Raw genomic sequence first — 22,728 nt, 5'->3', positions numbered from 1 at the left:
CTTGGTTGCTGTTGTGCTTTCATATGCAAGAATGCTCAAAGACAAGAGGATAGTTCAATGGGCCATTCACATTTCCAGCCCCAGTAAAACAGAGTGGGTAATTTAGGAATGATCGTGTACCCCTTCAGAACTATTTATTTATTTATTTATTTATTTTTTAAATAAATTCAGTCTTTGCCAATTATTTTTATTTTCTCTCAATTTGGAATGGCCAATTATTTTATTATGCTCAGCTCACCGCTACCACCCCCGCGATGACTTGGGAGGGTGAAGACAAACACGCTGTCCTCCAAAGCGTGTGCCGTCAGCCGACCGCTTTTTTTCACACTGCGGACTCACCATGCAGCCACCCAAGAGCTACAGTGTCGGAGGACAACGCAGCTCTCGGCCAGCTTGCAGGCAAGCCCGCAGGCGCCCGGCCAGACTACAGGGGTCGCTGGTGCGCGGTGAGCCGAGGACACCCTGGCCGACCTAACCCTCCCTCCCCCCGGGCAACGCTCGGCCAATTGAGCGCCGCACCGTGGGAGCTCCCGTCCTCGGTCGGCAAAGGAATAGCCTGGACTCGAACTCGCGACGTCCAGACTATAGGGCGCATCCTGCTCTCTACGCAAGTGCTTTTACTGGATGCGCCACTCGGGAGCCCACCCTTCAGAACAATTTAAACTGTTTATTTTTTGCTAGACACTTGAATATTGCCAGTGCATTGGGGTTCCACTGATAGTGTTTTGGGGGTTCATTTAAGATTCTCAATGTCTTCACCTGAGGACTTCTTGTTGAAAAGTTTTTCATTTAATCTAGTGAGTTTCTTTTACCATTTCTAAATTGAACATGCGATTCTGTACAAAGTAGTACATGGTCTGTACTCCAAACAGCTTTCTTATTTGCATTCTTTCAAAGGCAATAGGAAATACTAATTTAATTGTGTAGGAGTTATAAATTAAATCACACATTTAAAAAGCAGTAAGCAAATAGCATACTTTTAATGAAAAGCTTTGTAAAATAAATATTTCCCATATGCAAAACCATTCATCACATTTTCTATCAAGACTTATATTTAACACAAAGTTTATATAACAAGGAGCCTTGGCAGAATCTGAAATTGCAGTAATGTACTATTGTAACAAATGGTTTGCTTTATGACACGAAGCAGATTAGCTAAAACATCAGCAGCATGTAAACACACAATACCAGTAACTGGTTATTAATTTTTTTTTTTTTAAATCTACTTTAAAAGACCCAAAGGCTTTTCAATCTAGAAGCTACTTCCAAGGAAATTAAATTTTGTCATGGATCACAGTACTGTATTTTGATGGCAGCCGTTTGGTAACAATGACTGATTTATGAACTCTTAAGGCTTGATTCAAATTTTATTAAAGTATCCTGATAATCTCTTGTCTTTGCAATTTTATTGCTAACTGCTCGTTTTTATGCTGCTTCTGGGGTGGAAAATAAAATGTTGCATTGCTCCTTATTGTACTGGAGGTACATTCATGAGATGCTTGCTGTTTTATTAGGGGCACTGCGCTCATCCTTTACCTTTATCCCCTGACTCAGGCTCTCCAGAGAATTGATATCCAGACCCTCCTTGCACGCCTGGAGGCAGGAGATCACTTTCTGGCTCTCAATCTTGCCGGGGCGGATGGTGAGGCCAGCGAGGCTGCCTCTGAAATACTGGGTGAATTGTGGCTTTATCACTTCACCCCCTGAGTGGGTCAGGAAAGGAAACATTAGCAGTGGCACAATGGGTATTGCACTACATTTAAAACACCTGATTACCACTCTGCAAAACACGCTGCTAAAATGCATAAAAGCACTTGGACTTGTGCTATATAAAAGCTTCTGTACTGTATTGTAAAAGACTAGAATTAGACGTTGGTTCTCTCTATGATTAAGTAATCGGTCAGTGTGGCAAATTGTCCTTGTTGCCATTCAGCCCTGCCATGCAGAAAATTGTCATTTTTCGATGCTGTAGTATAAGTGCCTTAGATTTTTCTATTTTTTTCTTGACACATGCTATCAATTAAATGTTTATACATCAGCAGCAAATTAAATTGATCAAAATAAATTCTGAAAAACAAAAAGGTTACATTTTCTTTTGATCTTTCCACATGGCATTTCTTGAAAAATGCCTATGCTTCAAAATGTCACTTTTTATTCTGTTTTTTTTGGGGGGAGTTTCTTAGCAACCATTTGCAATTTGCAGATGATAGACAGATTTGATATGTTTGTAACATACAATTTTGTTTCTCCAGAAATGAGAATTAAAAATGATGCAGAATAAAAAAAAAGAGAGAGAATCATGATTTGACATGTTTAAAAATCACAAAAAAGTGTACAGTTGGTTCTGGTTGACATTTCAGGACCTGCTTTACATGTCTCCAGCAGTCTATATATAGCTATGGGTTTTACAGTCTATAAGTTATTGATGTTCTTTCCAACAGCCTGTTGACTCATTATAACAAGGGCAAAAGTGTTAAGTAATAAAAATCAGGTTAAAGACAAAAGAAAATATTTTAATTATCTATAGGCTTATAGCAGAGGATATTCAGCATATTTTTAATGGTGTAGGCCTAATGTAGACTTGATTAATGTTAATTAAAACCAAGAAAGATATCTAGCACACACATCAGTTATGTTTTACTAATATTGGTTTTACTATTATTTTCAACAATGTTTCTGTAACCATGGATATTCATTAACTCTTCTCTCATCTCAAGACATGGCTCAGATGCAACTGTTGGAGGCAGGGTGTGAAATGGGTACATCACAGCTTGAAGTGACAATCCTAAAGGTCTTGTACTGCACAATCACCTACATTTACATGAGTAGTTTCCAAGTCTTATTAAAAACTTCATATTACTTATTTCATCTGCAGTCTTTCCCAGGTTAGAATTCAAGTCAGGTTAAACCCTGTTCAGTTCTGGGCTCACAAAATAAACTTCTGCAAAACAAGCTTACCTTGCCAGCATGCGCCGACTGTGAGCTGCATGTCAATTTGAGAGGGGTGTATCGGCCAGTCGTCAGTCACCAGGTATGGTTCGTAGGTCACCCCGTCAACGTACAAGGTCACAACGGGAAACTCCACGTTTATCACGTAGTAGTGCCATTCTTTGTCGCAAATCTGGAGGTTAAAAATAAAAGCTGCAGTTATTTTTGCGTGCATATGCTCCAGTGTGCCTTGAACAAAAACCTGTGAAAATGGCAATTATTTTTTAAAAGGCATCAGGCCGAGAATGCTTTGTGACAATGCTGTACAGATACAACATTTCTTTATAGAGAGCCAACCTAAGCTACGCTTCTGAATAATCTTGTTAAACTGACGTTCACCCTCTTCCTGACTTCGTCATGCTACTTTAATTGCCCCCATTGGAAACAGTGGTTGGAATGACCCTGTTTCAAGAAGAACCCGCTAAATGGAGTTCTAATGTTGTTCCCATTATCAGAGCAGATGTGCAGCAGATCCAAAATAAGCGGCAAGCATGGAATAGTGTATTTAAACATTTCCATTGCTTTATTTAAGTGACTCCTCAGGGGGGAAATAAATAAATGTCTGTGAAGTTACACATAAGTACCAGTCTTCATCTGTACATCAATATATAATTGGTGTCTAAGAATACCCAAGGCACACTGATATTTCATAATTTGATAATTGGTTTAATTTACAGTCAGGCTGTGGTGACAGTAAATTGTATACATTATGCAATACAGTTTACTGTGTAAGGACCCTTTACTGTAATTCAGAGAGTATTGTTCAATATGGACCGTCATGCACACTTGTATAAGAGGTCCACATATTTACCTAATAATGGCACAGTACCTGGAAGGTTAGGAATATTTGTATAAAACACAGTTTTTCGGATTGTAGCACAACGCAATCTGAAACGTCTACAGGAAGCTAGATGTGTATAATAATGGTTTGGTGAAGGCTGGTGCAGATGGGTGAACGAACGGACAAGATCAGTGCATAAGGGACCCTATTTTTTAATGAGGACCCTAAAAACAGTCCTTCGCAAAACATTTCTTACAACATTTTCTGAATAGACCCCAAGACTACACATTTGAGTCACGTTATTGCATTTGTTTAAACGTCTTTATGTGCAAGCACCTTTGTCTTGGCTCCTAGATCCAGATTCTAAAATGTCTCCTACTTGTGATCAAGGGGATGTATTGGCCTCACAGCAGCGGGCTCCCCATCTGGATCTTTCAACCTCTGCTAATATACTCTGCTCCTAAACTTACTCTTCAACTCATTGGGGGATTACATCAGCTTCACTTACTCTAGAATACCACATTTAAACAGGTGCCAGTCCCAATGAGTCCAATTAGACAAGCATATCCAAGACAAATGCATCATAAATGCAAGAGCAGTAGAGCTCATGTGGATACCCTTTACTGTACAGTCTATCGTCACATTAGATTCACTGATGAGAAATCAAAAAGGGTTTGGCCAATCATCTGGACAAACATTAATCTGCCAGACAGCTACCAGAGACAGAAATCTCTAAGAGTTATCTAACCCCTTCTGTTTTATCCATACAATTATTTCTATTTCTGAACTATTCCATGCAATAATGTTAAGTGACTTCATCTAACTAATTGAGATGTCTGAACTGTTTGAAATTGACGCTGAAATGTTTGGCAAGCTAAATAAATCCAAAGGGTTCACACACTGCAGCAGTAGCAGCAGCTTCCCCTGTCTCACTTGAGGTGCATATTTCACACAGCGCACACATCTAACAAGGAGTAAGTGTTTTTCCCTTTCTTTGTTCTGCTACACATTGTTTTATATCATGGTGTGAACCATGTTGCACACAACACCATGCACTGCGTTTCAAGTAATTCTAAAAGAAAGTTCTGTGACAAACGTTTGTCTTTTATTATTACTACAGTGCATATTCTACCAAGGAGTGTTTTATACCGCAGTAGACAGTAATAACTCAGACTGAGTTAGTGCTAGCATAAACAGCACCCCTCAGTGGTGATTTCCTCATAGTCCAGTGAATGTATTCCCAAAACCCTTATCCTATACAGCAAAAACCCTTCCAAAGTTATTGCTGTCCATAGTGGCCATGAAACTGTATGTGAATCCTGTATGTTCAGTGTTCACGCTGACAGCAACTGTGTTATGTCAGGGTTCTCAATGGACTGTGAAGGAAGCAAAGTTAATAGGACCAACCATTCGCTGGTGGCAGGAAGTGAAGGTGAGCTCATTCACTATAAGCCTATAGTCTGATTTTACCAGACACACCTGGTTTGAGATTATTCTAAAACACCAAGACACGACTTTCATCCCTGACTTGTATTCTGAAACATCCATTCAAGTCTCATCTGCCAGGGTTTCATAGTAGGCGGTGTTAATCAGACACCGCACACATTACTGATGTTTCACAAGGAGTGGACCTTTCTGGTGAACAGGTTTTGATTAACAGTAATTGTATCTCTCCAGAAGAAAAAAAAAATAACTAATTTATTTGTAACCACTGGGGAATAAAGAGTAGGCAGGCACATCAGAAGATAAGAATAAGCAAAACAGATCATAAAAGTAGCCTATTCAATTATTTTGAATTCATTGACAGATTCATACCCAGGTTGCATTACACTGCTGTGCCAGTCTGGTTGCCAAAATACATCTAAAGAGCCCCTGGTGATTAAGAGAAGGTTTTGGAAGTACCAGTTAGCTTAATGACTGGAGTTAATTGTAAAGGGTGGAGTGGTGGAAATTCAAACAGCCCACTAATCCAGCTACCTGCAACCATTGTTTTAGCATTTTAAAGTGTCAGATGATCCTCTTTTATTTTTTTAGAAGCCTGGACAGGCTCTCCACTTTCTGCTACCTTGAGTGCTCCTGCTCCCTGCTCTAAATGGCAGGCTCAGTCAGCCCTGGAGACATTTTGCTTTGATTCAGGGCTGGAAGGCACCAGCGTTAACTGCACTGCCATGTTATCTGGATCAAATAAGAGCTGCTGCTGTGACGACACAGGGGAGTGTTACATTAACACAATTAAAATGCATGTTGACGGAATTGTTATTTGCGCGATTATATTAAATGAAATGGTCTTTTTTTGTTGTTTTCAGGATACTATCAGTGCCAGACAGCTGTCCTTTTCACACAATCCTTTTGGACCCTTGACATTTAACAGCACAGGCTTCCAGGCTTCACTGTACTTCAAAGGACCTTTATCTCCCAGAGGTATTGTGTCCGTATTAAAACACTATATCTAGAATCTTTCTTTATTCACTGTTTTCTGTTTACTGGCACACAAGTAACTGGCACCTTTTGAGCTGAAATCTTAAAAGCAATAGACCTGGCACGGGACTTATGCAATTACTTCAAAGGAAATATGGTAACACTTTACATTAGTGTCTCTAGTGCATTTAATTCGTAAATGCATGTGTACTTGCACATATTACAATGTGCAAGTACACTTACATATTATGCATAGTTACAATGTACTTAATCTTTTTGCACATTATAACCCAAATCCTAACCCTTTTCTAATACAATTGTGTACTTGCATATATCGTACAAAAAGTACATTGTAACTATGTGTAATAACTGTTGTAGCAGAAAACATCTGTCTATGTATAGTATTGTGTATCAGAACAGAGAACAACACCAATTCTGGCATTTGCAAACTGATTCTATGTGAAAGAAGAGATTGATGAGCCCCGTACAGAGGTGACTTGAAGGTGCAAAAAGGTGTCCTGTGTGGAATAGAAATGCCTCTCTCCTTCAAGAACAGGAAAAAGAAAGAGGTATAATTGCAGGTGTTGTCGAAACCACTTTTTTGTTAACCCCAGATTATTTCTGGACTGCACTATTATGCTGGCATGCTCATTTTCAAAGAGGGCATGTACTCAGAGCAGGGACATGGGGGTCAGCACCCTCACCTTGTATGGAAAGTGCTGTGGGATTTTTAAGCATCTCGAGGTCAAATTACTGTGCTTTGCTATTAGTAGGTGGAGTACATTCAATTCATCAGCAAGCCAAGATCAAATCTTTGATCCTCTCTCCATACATGACTGCACTGTTGATGGATTAACTCTTCAGTGTATATACAGGGAGGTTAGAATCAAAGTGCACTGTCTTCATTTTGTTTCTGTAGTGGTAATGTAATAATGTTTTTATGCATCACAGGGATACTTGTCTTGAATAGATAAACAAAAGGCTGTGTGGTTTTACCCAGCACTTGTATAGTCGGAACGCGCCTGAACATTGTTCCAGTACTTTTTTCTACAGACAGAACCTTTAGTAATTTGTTATGAAAATGCTTATATGGTGCCAGACCGGTTTCGGTGCAATTTCGGTGCACCAATGAAGCAATCTATTTTCCGTAGGGACATCAAATTAGTCTTTCCATTGAATAGACACTAGGAACAAAGAAATCGATGTCCGGTTCCCTACATACCAGTTTTGGGATGGCACTCTGAATCGGAGTCTTTGATAACCAGCACGCATTTTAAATGTTTGCAGAGTCGCACACGACACATCTCCCGAACAATTGTCTGATTCAGTCAGTTGTTCTTGTGATGCAATGAAGAGAACATCAGGGACTTCTACTACAAACTACAGTACTACTTTAAGAAGGCCACATTTTTTTTTTTTGTTTGTTTTGTTAAATGCTGATGAATAAGAGCAAAAGTGCATCCTACGACTGTGGCCATAAACACAGATTTAAAGCTGCCTTGTGTATCAGCCACAGAGACCTGTGGATTGGAATGAATGCCTGCCTTTGCTTTTTACATGTAATTATATATATATATATATAAAGCTACACATTTATTTAAAATTAAAATAAAACACTGGTAAGTAAACAATGTATTATCTGCTTTGCTTGTTTTTTTCTCACAACTTACATTGCCAGAAGCACAATTTTTTTTTTTTTTTTTTTTTTTGCCGATGAGACCAAATGCGGTAGGTCCAGGAAAAAAAAAAAAAAAAAAATCAGAATGTAGTGTAAGATAAAATTTTCCAGAACTCTCGGCAGATAGTCTTTAAGAATGAATGCAATAAGAAAAACAATTCTAATTGTATTGATACAGTTCTTAAATTGGCAACAAATAAAAAATAACTGAGCGTTTATGTGATTCGTAATTTTATTGGATGCAGACGATGTGATATACAAATACTATACAGGGCATTGTGGTGATTGAAGTTCTGCACTGGTGATGACCTCATAATTGAAAGGAACAGAAAAAAAAAACATGTATTATAAAATATCTACAAAAATAACTAACATTTACCTGGTAGATGCTTTCAAAACCAGTCAAATTTGGCTGGAAAACCTGGCAGCAGTGATCAAGGGGGAGAAGTCACATGTGAGACGCATGCATTGCCTATTAAATGTTACCTGAAGTTCAATGTACAAATAAAACGTGAATTTGTATAATTTGTTTTAGAAAAATCAATATATGAATTGCCATTCCGGTACTTTAAGATTTAGGACTACACCACTGCTACCCAGCCACATGCTCACATGGATAATTGTAGTTAATGATGCAGTTATCACAGCAGGTATACAACACAACCAATACACAATGCAATGTCACCTTGTTGTACCGCAAACATAAACACATAGAGATACAGTACTGTAGAGTCCTCTGAGATATGCACAAAACACCAAACAGAGAGCTCAAATCTACATGGCTTAAACACCCTAGATGCATTGCACATTTTGAGGGCACTGGTGTACTTTATTGGAAAAAAAAAATAAAAAATTCATATGAGACTGTTTAAATGCACCCAGGTGTAAACATATCTAAAGAGATTATGGTGAAATTCAGTGACTCGCTGTCTTTCTGTAGTGAAACAGACACACAGCACAACCCCCACCCACACACCTTTATTTTTTTACATGACCTCAGAGAGAAATGCAGGAGTAAGATACTTTGTGTCCAATATGCTTGAAGGTGACTATAAATTATCGCATAGCAACGTCCCTAATTAGTGCAGCAGTTATAAGCATATCCCTTGGGGAGAAAAGTCAACAGCAAAATGACCCTGCACTGCCTCCCAATTCTGTGCTCTTAATTTAGAGTGGCTCAGACTGCAGATTCTAACAGAATATAAATAACCTCAATGAAGAGAAGGACCCTAATGCTTTGTCTGAACAACGACCAGGTGGCTGTGGCTAAGCCCTCTAAAGCAACACAGCCCATGCTAAAATCAGTGAAGGGAAGAGTGATATTTCATTCTCAAATTCTCTACTGTCTATATAACAGTCTGAATTTTCGCCAGCAACAGAAGCTGTTCACTATCAATAAGCTTAAACCTTGGAATGCTTGCTTCCTCTCCCTCTCCCTCTCACCATTTTCTTTGGGGATGGTTTTCTTAGATTAATATAATGAAACATGTAATAAATGAGTTTGCTCTGCTCATTCTCCAGGCCTTTGCACAAACCTCCTTTGAATAAATTGTTCTAATGAATTTGATCCCTGTAGAAAATCAAGTTCACTTAATTGGATTCAATAAATATTTTCATTTTCAGACAAGTGAGTATCAACTCCAGGCTCTCTTGAGGTATTGTTCCTGCAAGTCTCGCCGAAGGCAGGTCAACACTGGCTTCTCATTTGCAATGTGGTTAAATGCCCGTGTTTGTTTTCAATGACAAATCCAAATGGGGGAGGCTCATTTCAGTTTAACTTTTCATCCAAGAAGTGGAATTTCTTTCTTTTTTTTTTTAAAGCTGTCACTTAAAAAGGCAGCCGTCGGGAGCTGACTGAAGCGCCCCTGCTCTCTGTGCGAGAAAACACGTGTAATTGAAAGAAGGACAAGCGAGAAAAGATAGAACGCAACACGCAAACCATTTACCAACTGTGGCAACAAATCATTCATTCAGTTTATTAAGGCAATTGAAGCTAATGCGACTCTTTTTCTGGGCTTGCTCAAGGCCATTATTTAATTCCTCAGCTGGAAGCACAAGACACACTCACTTTTGCATTCGTAAATGAATAATGCTTAGTCTGCAAATGATTTAAGTGGCAGCCGACACTGTTGTAAACTACTGCATGTCTCCAGAGAGGGTCCCCAACTATAAACCCAGAAACACTGAGAAATATTAGTCTTGCTTTACACGCAATGCTTGCGGCTGAGAGGTCCTGGTTGTCTGTTTTGATTGATGCTGTGCTTATTATGATACATGCAGGGTGAACGCTGTTCATTTTTATGACATACACTGTTTTGAATGAAAGGCTGCTGCTTTGGTCTCTCATTCGTTATGCAGCTAAAATGAAATGCGATTCACGAAATGCATATGTTTTTTACACGACAGAAAAAGGAAAGAGTTATTTTAAATAACCTGAGATTCTCAATCATCTGCTCTCAGTTGCATCTTCCTGCAGCACAGTAAACTGCTATTTTTATCAAAGCTCCTTTGTATTCTGATTGCCATCTCCCATTACTCGTGAAGACTTAACGCTGAATGCCACTCCATGTGTCTTCCAGGATTATGACTAAAAGCAGTAGAAGAATGGGAGGATAAGATGCACCAAGTGCAAGAAATTACATTTACGCTACATCTGTCATCACGCACAATCACAGCAGAGGACAAACCTCATTTATTATCAGGAAAGAAAGCAATTGTTTTGGGCAGTCAACTATCAAAATGAATTTATAGCATGTCCAGATTAGGGAAGAGTAATCTAGTCGATAACTCCATAACTCCTAGCTATGATTTAGCTACAGCACGTGAAAACGTGCAGCACAGCATCCGGATATCACTGTACTATCTTCCTACTTTAATACGTTGTGTTTATCTACAGTACTTCACATGTTTTTATTTCAACTGCACTTTTCTTTAGCGGTTTATCAAAATCAAATTGGATGCATTTACACTTTATGTACTTAAAATGTTCTGTCACACATACTGTGTTACGGGTTAGACAGTATTAGTAACTGTAACCCTATAGGCTCAGCATGGTAGTGTTTAGTGGCGCGTGTATTTACACATGTTGTAACATACTGGAGCTCTGTTCTAGTTAATTAAATGAAGTTTGATATTCATTAATCGCTGGGTGGTAGCTTCTTTACCGGAAGCCTAGAAAAGTTTAACAAATACAAAGTGTTTATTAATGTATCAAGCCATACCTCAGTATTGCAAATAGAGGCACATTGAAACCAAACTAAGTCCCATTAATACATGGTAATTACATTGCAAGTACATGTGTAGTTGACTTATTATGCAGATGTTACCACTTAATTACAGTGAATCATCATACAATTGTTTCCCAATGACTGTAGAACTTCAATTAATGACTGAAATGTATTAAATAATACAAGACATTAAAAGCATTCAAATTTGTATCCCAGCAACAATTACCACACCAACATTTATAAAACCTTGCACCAAACACCTCATCAGCCTGAACTAGGCCTGATTTCAAATCATGTGTCATTTTTAACATCTTGTCAGACAAGTCTCTACCATCTGTTAAGTAAAGGCAAGCTGTGTTTCAGTAACACAGAGAACTAATGAATTACCAGACTAAAAACTGAAAAAGAAAATGACTCATCATTTAACACATTCCGTTTCCTGAGAGGTTACTGCATCTTTAAACAAAGAAAATAAACCTTATTACACTTACAAATGTGGTGGTTTAGCATTTTCACATGAACATTTTAGTGTACTTCAATGGTGGACTGTAGATTACAGGGCATATATAACCAAATAATTACATTGTAGCAACTGAGCAACTACTTATGGGAATATGTTTGCAATGACATTACATTGGTAGTTACCCAGTTATAACAATGTAATTACAGTGTAGGTCTATTCATGCACTGTAATCTTAAGTGTTACCACAAAATGTCATTTAGAAAAAGCAAAACATGTAGTATAAACTGCATTGTAGTATTACTGCACTGTATCCTTGAAGTACAGCATACCATATCTCCTCATGGTGCTATGGGCTATGTAAGAAGCTAATAGGCCAGGATAGAGGTAATATGTCAGGTTTGGAGATTCAGAGGTTAAGCTAAGAGCCTGCGGGGGAGCTGTGAACGTCATCTTGCACACAAGTCAGATAGAGTCCTCGTCAAGCAGCACAATCAGGGGAACGATCCACAGGACCCTGCTACCTGACAAACACAATAACTTTGATTCATCAGCACTGTTTCGGTTGGCTCTGTCATTATTGATGGATGTCAATAGGATTCATGCAGACCATTCAAATAGCTTGATTATCATGCACAGGACACAGGGAAAATCCACAGGGTGCCAAGGTGCCACGGACTGCTGTTCACATACAGTATAAGGAAACACAGACTTGCATATACTTGATGTCAGTATAAAATAAAAAAGGCCCATACTGGTACTGATAATACTGTACATATTCATACAGACCATTTAACAAGAAGCAACTCAAATCTCCTTTACAGATTTGCCTGTTTCAATCAGTGCACAATCTATTTTTATACTCTCCTATTTTGTGCAAATTACAGGTATATCGATTGGCTACAGGATTTCTTAGAAGAATGGAAGAATGGCAAAATGAACGCGAAACAGGGAAAATGTATGTTGCGGTGCTACAAAAGCTGTAAATCATTTACAATCACAATGAATTGAATAGTTTATAACCTTGAGTGTTTTGACTTTTGGACCATTTACCAGATCAATGGGTCACAATGAAAGACATGCTTGTGACAAACTGTGTTAGAGTTACAGACAACAAGCCACAGAGGTTTTTATTATTATTATTTATTTTATTATATACTACATGGAGTCTCATTTTGATTCAGCAGTTTCTATACGCTTTCTATGTGGTAAAATAGACTGCCTTCAACCAGAGACTCATTAAACTGCACCTAATTTAAAACCAACAGATAAATAGCCTTTACTTGTCACACCTGTGCTGGCAAGTTGCTGAGATCTAAAAGGTGTGCTGAACTTCAACTAAACACCAGCCCGCAGTCTGTTACTGTAGGAGGAAACAAAGCTTGCAATTTCAATATCTCCAAAACTGATTCCTTAATTATTGTGTGGTAGGATTGCACTAGGCACAGTGATGTGGATTTTCTCATTTGGTTGATTGCATGCTGCAGTAGGAGGGAGAATTCAGGGTTGGGAAGATGTTCATGCATGCCCTCGATCTAAATTAGGCGAGTGCATTTAATGACTGTCAGGGCTGACTACACTGTACACAACTCCCCTAGGCTAGAAGGCTTGTTAAAACAATCAGGCCTGTATTGTTTTACATAGATCACCGGTAATAAATACAAAGCCTGTTTAGCAATATTCTTAAGACTAGGTCTATATAAGGGGCATCCATGATCCTAATATATACTATAATGGGTTACCTAGCCATGTTGTTGATGCTTAAATCATTGGGATCTTTTCTGACCTGGCAAAGTTTTGAGATAAATTAGCTACTAGGAACCAATGGAGCATTATGTACTTATATGCTACTGAAGCTAATAATAATAATAATAATAATAATAATAATAATAATAATAATAATAAAAAATGAAATGATTGTATTTAAAGTATATTGTTTTTTTATTGTTAGTTCTCATGTAGTGAAAAAATTAAGCTGACAAATGGTTTTTGATTAAAAAACACTTTATATAGAAGAAAGGTATACCTCCAAAACTTCACTTCAATGTTTGATATTTATACCTTTGTAAACAATTGTTGACTCCACTCCCATTTGTCTTACTTCTGTCAAATGATAGGGGTTTCCACTCTATCACTGCACAAAAAGGGGGGGGGGGGGGGGTTGCGCTCTGTCCATGACACTTTGCATACCATGTTGTACATAGCAGGGCGCATCCATCTTGTTTTTCAGTTTCCCTCCCCCATCTCACACTATCTCTGCTAATCTCCTGCCTTTTGGCATTTAGCTCAGACACCCATCTGTGACTTTGAGTCGTGTTAGGCTGTGCAAAACTGCACATAGCTGGTTTTGCCGATGGGAAATGAAAGAACACTAAACGTACACAATATCGTATAGAAACGTAATATAAAAGGTTATTAAAGCAACTGAATTTGTAAGCACATTAAAACGACTATAAAAACACATTCACACACAATTTAAACATAATGATTAAAAAATCAATGTAAAACTTATAATTAATAACATAATTAATACCTCATGCAGAAAGCTACACTTAGTTAAAATAGCTGTAATGACCCGTTATTTGTATGTAATTTTTTGTTGTTCACTGTCGGGTTGGGATCCCTTAGTTTCAGGCAGGCTCGTAAGTTTTGAAATTCCAGGATGTGATGTCAGAGTGTCATTGTTCTGAAATAACCGCACATTTCTGAGTGTGCTACACCCAGCTAAAGGGTGAGAATTCTGAAAACATGAAAAATCCTGAAACATTTCACTCAGATACAAGGACCAAGCAGTGACACCCACTAAAATGCAGTGAGGTTGTCAATATACTACCTGAATGCTGGAACATTTCAGTCAAACGACTTTTTGTACATTAATAAAAAGCCGCGAAAAAAAAAAAAATCTCTGTATGATACCACAGTCACGCAATGAAACACAGTACATCACAGAATCACTGCTGAATATGATGGTTTCAGTATCTTTTAATACAGGTGTGCAGGTACACTCAGAAAGGTCTTGCATTAACAGATGAAGCATTAAAAAAGGGCTTAATATTAACTAGAGATTTGTCTTTTAAAAGCTTGTCCCTGTGGCATAAAGTAGTGACCACTGCAGAACCTCTTTAATATAGCACACATACTTATCATGAAGCAGTACATCACCATGACCACCATGACCTCCAGTGAATGCACTTTAAAAATGAACCAAACACCCTCCGATTCTGATACCCTCAATAGCTTGTGACAAGAAGGTCCCAACCAAGCTTCGTCTTACATTAATACTCACTTCTCTAGGTACTGTATATATAAAAAGGTAAGCATGACATACGGACAGACAAACATTTAACCCCAGATTCCTATGCACTGTGCTATTCTGACAGACATTTAAGCCCAGATTCCTATGCACTGTGCTAGTCTGACAGACATTTAAGCCCAGATTCCTATGCACTGTGCAATTTAGAACGTCTCAAGCAGGTTACATCACAATTGGATAAGTGTATGGAAAACTTAAGTATGTACCAGCAGCGAGGCCTCTCCACTGTACCCATGCTGTCAGGGATATGCATATTCAGAGGGGGATAAGAACATGCTGGCTAGTTTCAACGCAGAATAACCATATGCATGTGACTTGTTGAAAATCAATGGTATTATTCTGAAATGACAACATTTAGGACAAGAATTTGTCAAATGTTTATGATTTACATACATGCTGAACTCCACTATTTAGTCAAATTTAGGCCAGATAATATATTTTTACAAAAATGACCTGTTATATTGTACTCGTGCAAATATTTATTGAACTCTTTACCACTCAGACCATTGACTTCGGGGCGCCGCCACCCCGGTGGTTATGCACATATTACTCAGGCACCTACCTGGCTTGTTTAAAAGTACAGACTAGGGGCTTTCCAATGACATATTCAGTGTGTGTATGCGGTACTCCTAGCTGGAAATACGATCGCCTGAAGTTAAGCCACTCATCATGTGACAGAGTTCACAGCTTAGGTTGCGTTTAAACATTAATACATAAAAAAAAACATTAATAAATGTTTTTTTAAAAAAGAAAAAACATTAATAAATAAACGTTAAAGTCACTGACGCACTTTAAACTGAAATCCAATTTGCAGCCCGTCCACGATTCGGTGATGCAGTGGAGTAGAGAATTAACTCTGACTCTCAGAAGACCACTTTCATTCTGGCCCCTGATCTTAGCAGCTTCAGACTGCACACGGTGTTGAAGTTAAATATGGGTACTCTCAACAACCTGCCAAGCAGGGTTGGCATTCTCTCTCTTTGGGCATATGTGAGCCCTGCAGAGTACTGCAGCTGCCGATAATGACAAGTGGCATACAACCCTCAAAGCCAACTTGAGCAGCCATCCTGTTTTCTTGCATCCAATTACTACAATTGCAATTTAAGGACCCTGTCAAAAAGCTCAATTTTGGAACGTAAAAAATGTGAGGTTAATTCTTTGGTTTATGTGTAAGATGTGATGTGCTGCATGCAAGATTAAGTTTGAAAGATGAACAGAAAGATGCCATGTTATGAATGTGAGGATTCTATTAAATGTTTCAATACCAGGGGCCTGTCCTACTAGACTGAACTGCGGTGTAAAAGGCAAGGAGCCTATACAGTGAATACCTGAAACTTTCCCCTCTAAACTTTAATGAGCAGCAGCTGGTGTGAAGCAATAGCACAAATGAAAAGAGGATAAGAAAAATCAGTAAAGGCAAATGAAATCTGTCAGGTTTGAAGGTTGAGAGGTAGAATGGAATAGACTGGGTGAGCGTGGATGCTGAACTGGCAGTTTTGCTACCAGTATTGTTTATTCTTCCTACACTGGATTATCTTGACTCATCTATCTTATCTCTTACTGCCCTGTGTGGTGGGAGTTTTTCTAATTCTTATTTGGGGGTGTGTGTGGCAGGAGATATAGGAGAACACAGCCTCCAGCCTTCACACCATGGGGTTCAACAACAAGATAAACCTATAAATACAAGCTCCTTTAACGCCAATAAAACACTAAAAGGACGGTACCTTCTAGACGAGGGCAACAGACACAAGAGATGCCTTTCACTTTGTTCATGGTCCTCTTGCACTTTACATTATGCTAAAGGCATGCAATTACCTCTTCGAAATCTCTAGTACCAGTTAACTTGTAATTGCACTATTTAATAGCTCTAAGACACAGCTGACAGAATGGTCTCTAAAATAGAGCTGCCTTTCTGCTAAAGAGAGCCAGCGTTTCATTACTGCAGTTACACAGGGAAGAAAGTGTGAATTATTTACGTAATGCAAGTTTAGAGATCAAATTGTTCCTTATGTGCATTTGAAATGGCCTTTTAGCAGATGTACAATTATCCACATGTAGCTTTTACACCTTATAAAATTACAAACATCTATACAGCTCAAATGCTAACACAATAGCAGAAAGCAATTTGCACATCTTGGGCTGTATGCTCAAGTTTTCAGTGCTGTCACAATGCTTGGGTAGTGTATGGATTGCCTGAGGGAGATAAAAAATGATTTTACCGGTTTATTTTTGTTTATACTGACTTTGCAGGAAATACATGCTTGCAGCTCTAGTGCATTCACAGCTACTGTCAAACAATCAATTTTCATATCATCTACACACAGTGCCTAATAATAACATTTGAGGCTTGTTTGAAACCTCTGCTGGTGGTAAATACTGTACTGTACACTCAGCAGGGCCTGACAAATTAGGTAGCAGAAAACCTGTGAAGCAATCAAACTTTCAACAAGGACATCAGGGAGCTTTTTCATTTACAGGAAATGTTAAATAAATAAAGTACAGAATATACTGTACATCAACCTGGAGTTGTATAAAAACCCCAGAACTCCATTGCGCTATACTTTCGAATGCAATGAGAATATTTGGTCAATTGGTTTATGAAATCCAAATTTCGTGTTAAACAAATTCAAAAGGTTTCCATAAGGTCAGGTGTTTTAAAATCGGGATACATTCGATCCAATATCTTTAAAAATATGTAAACACAGCATGTGGATTTTGGAGACTACAGCATTTTAAAAAGAGACTCTATGATATTAATAAATAACGCATTTGTCCCCCTCCAATTCACCCCTAGTTTTAACGTCTAGTTTTTGCAAAATGACCATCAACAACTGTAAAGCACTCATGTGTACCAAGTCCTTGAAAGGTTTTGACTCGCCGTTTATCACTGACTAGTTTCAAACGTTTTGACTTGCCGTTTATCACTGACTAGTTTCAAAAGTTTTGACTCGCCGTTTATCACTGACTAGTTTCAAAAGTTTTGACTCGCCGTTTATCACTGACTAGTTTCAAACGTTTTGACTTGCCGTTTATCACTGACTAGTTTAAAAGGTTTTGACTTGCCGTTTATCACTGACTAGTTTCAAAAGTTTTGACTTGCCGTTTATCACTGACTAGTTTAAAAGGTTTCGACTTGCCGTTTATCACTGACTAGTTTCAAACGTTTTGACTTGCCGTTTATCACTGACTAGTTTCAAAAGTTTTGACTTGCCGTTTATCACTGACTAGTTTAAAAGGTTTTGACTTGCCGTTTATCACTGACTAGTTTAAAAGGTTTTGACTTGCCGTTTATCACTGACTAGTTTAAAAGGTTTCGACTTGCCGTTTATCACGGACTAGTTTCTTTCGGTAGGTCTACATAAAGAGAATCAAGACAAACATGAGTCTACTAAAGAGGCATTGAATCATTTTAACAAATATAGTTAAAGACTGGAGTATACATTTGGGAAAATGCTGCTTTCTGTTTGAAAATTACACATTGATTGAAACCTTTTGCTTTCTATTATCTGTTTCGCCAATATGGCTACCAGAAAACAACTTTGTAATATTGTCTTAAGTTACTGTTATTTCATTTAAAAAAAATGAATCCTTAAATACTGGAAAGGAGAGAGATGTGTAATGCTGTATATATTACAGCTGGAGAGGCTCTACAAGACAGATAAAGGGAAATTAAATTACTTCCTTAAAATGGTGGGTCCCATTTCTAAAAGAATTACAAAAATAGATATATCATATATATACTACTGTTGGCTTACTGCAGTGACTTAAAAACTATTCCTGTTGAAGCTATGAGTGCGTATTTAGATTTCTACATGTACGAATGTTAAAGTTATATATTTGAGAATGTGTTTTGTATTATGAGACTGCATGTATGTTATTTACACATTTTACACAACTGTTTATATAAAGAAGAAAGACCCTTTTTTTATAAATAGAACAGGAAATTCTATAAGTATTTCGTTTTATAGCAGCTGGCAGGGAAGCCCTACAGATTCCATTTAAGACTAGTGTGTCGCTCACATACAGTATTTATGCACGCTGTATGCAGTAAGTGATGCTGTGATCTACATTGAAAATCTCAATCCCAAAGGGATTAGAACATTAGAACACAAATCCCTTTTCCTAAAGGCCTCTGCCGCTTCATGCATGATCAGCTGCCGAGCTGCAAAAATGTGACTTTTCAAAGATGGAGGCTATGTTGAGAGCTCTTGAGCGTGAATTCATTATGCTGTCCACCTATAGATGTACACACTGATAGCATCATCCAATTACTCTTGTCTAGAAACCTCATTCTTTGCAGAGCCTCTTCAACGTCACTTCCATTGGTTTTAGAAGTCCCTTTAAACTTCTCCCACACTTACTGCATCTGTTGTTTTTAACACCCACTAAGGCAGGCCAATGCGTTAACCCTGCGTAGCGACAGTAAACACAACAGCGATTTTGTTTATGGCACACTGGTAATGATGCTGACATACTGTATGACTGTAAAAAATACTCATAGCCAGCCAGGAACCAGTAGCACTAAAGCTTAAATGAGTTATAAAACCAAACAAATGTTTCTATGAGACAAATGTTTTACTAATTTTAAATGTCCAGGTTTCTTTTCAGTGCTACTGCATATCTCAGAAGAAAATGACACACCACACATATAGATATCAATTAGAAACTGATTTTGGGTAATCAGCTATCGGAGCAAGGTGGTATGTGCCGTTTACTGACCTTAGACAAAACATTGCACATGTCTGTGACAACAGACTTCAAATGACATAGTTCATAAGACAACTGCACTTTACTGTGTCATTTCAGATCCAGTGTCTATCAGTAATGGACCTGCCGTTGGCCATTTGATCAATGTAGGTGAGGTGTGTGATGCATTAGACACTGAACATACTAGCATTTGTTATGGATTCTAAATGTATGAAGACATTTTGCAATCTATGTCAGTGTCCCCTAAAAGGAACTGATCCTTTATCCATCGTTCATGTAAACTCAATTTCCTTTTCTTCAGTGAATCGTTTTCAAAAGAAAGCAGTGACAAAACATACAAAACTCTGGCATTTGGCAGAGTGCTTTATAATAACTCTCTGAATACTACAAAACCATTAGGGACTTTTTAATAGGAGTTGATTAAAGCAAGGGCACCTGCAGAGCGATTTGCTGTAGAAAATCATGGATAGTTATAACTGTTCATTACCATGGAACACAGACTTGCACAGCGAAATACACTTTAAATGCAACATGTTGACAATTTCTTTTTAAAGAGCACTGCCAGTGTCCAGCTTTCTTGGCAGCTTGTTAATTTAAAGACTGTGTTGACATCCCAGAGGGTCGTTGTCGCCATGCCTTCAAATCTAAAAACAGTCAAGAGATTGGATTTTCCCAGTTAATTAAATTGAGGTTACAAACAAGGTGGACGGACGATATAAACCTTTTAAAAACCTTATGAGACTCAGACAACAGTATGGCCGGTTTCACAGACCTTGATTAGCACTAATCTTGGACGACTTAATGTTAATTTAGGTAAGGTAATCAACGATTAGAAACTATCTGAATGCGGGTATTGATAAACACAACATGAAAGACAGGGTGAGATGAGTTGCCAACATCTACGTACATTTTTTGTGGATATGTATAGCTACAATGTACTACAATGTGTATTTTTTTGCATGATATATCCATAACCCTAACCCTAACCATAACTCTAAATATAACCCAACCCCAAGTCTAAACCCAACCCTAACCATAAACCTAAACCTAACCCTAACCCTTTTCTGATACAATTGTGTACTTATACATATCGGGCAAACATATTTACACGGTTAGTACATTGTAACTATGCATAACAACATTGTAATTAATGAGCAAGTACACAAGTAATACACAGTAATTCGAGACACAATGTAAAGTGTAACCAAAAACGTTGTTCATTGCCAGCTCTAGCAAGACCAAGGTCTGACAAGGTTTACCTCTGGATTTCGTTCGCTATTGAACTGTGCACAAGAATTCTATGGTGTTGGATACAAACAAAGCTCTGCACCAACATATTTGCACCAGAGTTGCAATCAGTGTGACATCACAGTCAATTCAATTATGATAAAAAAAAAAAAAAGATTCAAATTCTTCTTTCATGTGTCTGTTATTGTTCCATCAGAGAGCATAGAGATCTATCAGTCACTGAAGTCGCAATAGGCTTACAGTGCTTTGTGCAGCTCTGGGAAACAACAACTAACTCTGGTTCCTTCTAGCCTGCCTGCAGGTTTCTAAAGCCAGACAAGAGAATGTCTGACACAGCGTTCTTATCTTAGGCTCTGTCAACCTCGACCACAGACAGTAAATGTGATAGGTTTACAGCTGTGTAGCAAATGTAGCTCCAGTCAACCCCAATTCCAGGGCTGTTTTCTTTTTCTATTTGTGTTTTTCGGGATTCCTGGTGCAATAAAAAAAAAGCTCTTTTGGCTGACAATAAAGGTGATCCTATCCACTCTGACTCACCTGTGCTTCCTCAGCTCAAAGTCTTGAGATTCTCAGCTTTCACAATATCACCTGACCTCGACCTCATGAGATGTTTCATTTTCTGTGATTTATGTTCTTATACTCTTATTAAAAAGTAAGGTGATCTGTGTTATAATCTTCTGAGGGGAGTTTTTATGAACACACACACACACACACACACACACACACACACACTGCATAGTACGTGCACAGTTCCCTCAACAACATTTACGATCCCTGTTAGCTGCACTGGTTGGCATTTGAACATGAATTGCATAAAGAGTGCCTACCTGTTCCAGTTTCCAGTGGTACTCAGCAGGACGGAATGTGTCAACCTGGTTGAAATCCCTACGCAGCAGAAACACCAGCCTGCAGTTATGCACGTAGAATGCGTAGTGGTGCCGATTCATCTCTTCAATCATGCAGGGGAGGAAATGGAAAAGATTAATGAGCTACAACCAAATGCATTTTTATGAAACAAACAAAAAAAAAAAGTTGGATAGCCTGAAGAAGAAGTACTGCACCAGCTTCATTCCATTTACTGGCTTTTATTTTATGCACCTGATTTACATTTCTAACGTTGCTAATTCATTATGGTTTCCCATAACCGCTCAGTAAAACATTCTAACTAAGTCTAACTAAGCACTGAGCAAAAGGCACTAGGTGCTTCTTACCAGTTTTATCTGAATTGCAGAGAAGGGTTTCTTTCTCAGCTCTGAGTCCTGGGCTGGGGCCATGCTTCATCCATGTGGCGATCGTGAATTGGTCGGTCAGATTCTTTGGCACCACTCTGTCAGGGATTTTCGCCGCCTGCCTGCCGTCGAATCTGAATATCAGGTCACTGTCCCGTCCGCTGTCTGTCAGGAGGGTGGCTGTCCAGTTTGTTGTGGCACTGGAAGCTGGGAGCAAGTCAGTACTTCCTGATGAGGCCCCTGTAACAAAATAAAAGGATACCCAACAAGTGAGGAATACATGATTTAGCCATCTGTAATGGTTTATAGATTTTGTACTGCACTGAGTCTCTGTACATCCTTTACAGCGATGACTGTACACACTGTGTAATTTCAGATCAGGGCGAAACAAATATATAGATTTATCTCTCAAGAAGTTTTAAAAGGATGTGTGTAATTGGAGGAGGAGATGACGCCTCGAACAGTGAAGACAAAATCTTCCATTTTATTTTTCATTGCTCTGTTTTCCTTTGGGATTTATTTTTGTTCCAATAAGATATCTGGTACCTGCCTTCTCTTTATGTAGCTCAGGAACCAGCAACTAAATCTGGTCCCCATAGTGGCATCTTCTAGCCTGCCAGCGTGTTTCCAAATCCAGACAAGAGAAAGTCTGACACAGAGTTCTGACGGGGAAATCAGT

General features: G+C 38.4%; 1 protein-coding gene across 3 annotated transcripts in view; it reads right to left on the bottom strand.

Annotated features, from left to right (window-relative positions):
- Positions 1 to 22,728, bottom strand: part of LOC117416519 (calsyntenin-2-like) — a 141,347-nt gene that overhangs the window by 15,940 nt on the left and 102,679 nt on the right. For all 3 annotated transcript variants that reach the window (XM_034027640.3, XM_059034344.1, XM_059034345.1), the window contains exons 7-10: positions 22,032 to 22,289; positions 21,648 to 21,769; positions 2,959 to 3,121; positions 1,537 to 1,703 (exon numbers count right to left, since the gene is read on the bottom strand). In XM_034027640.3, the coding sequence (XP_033883531.3) occupies positions 1,537 to 1,703; positions 2,959 to 3,121; positions 21,648 to 21,769; positions 22,032 to 22,289 (710 nt within the window). The remainder of the gene's footprint in view (positions 1 to 1,536; positions 1,704 to 2,958; positions 3,122 to 21,647; positions 21,770 to 22,031; positions 22,290 to 22,728) is intronic.

The sequence above is a fragment of the Acipenser ruthenus genome, chromosome 12 (assembly GCF_902713425.1).
Source record: "Acipenser ruthenus chromosome 12, fAciRut3.2 maternal haplotype, whole genome shotgun sequence".
In the NCBI taxonomy this organism is placed as follows: Eukaryota; Metazoa; Chordata; class Actinopteri; order Acipenseriformes; family Acipenseridae; genus Acipenser; species Acipenser ruthenus.
Note: the sequence above shows the minus strand (reverse complement) of the source record. Positions and strands in the feature narration are given on the sequence as shown.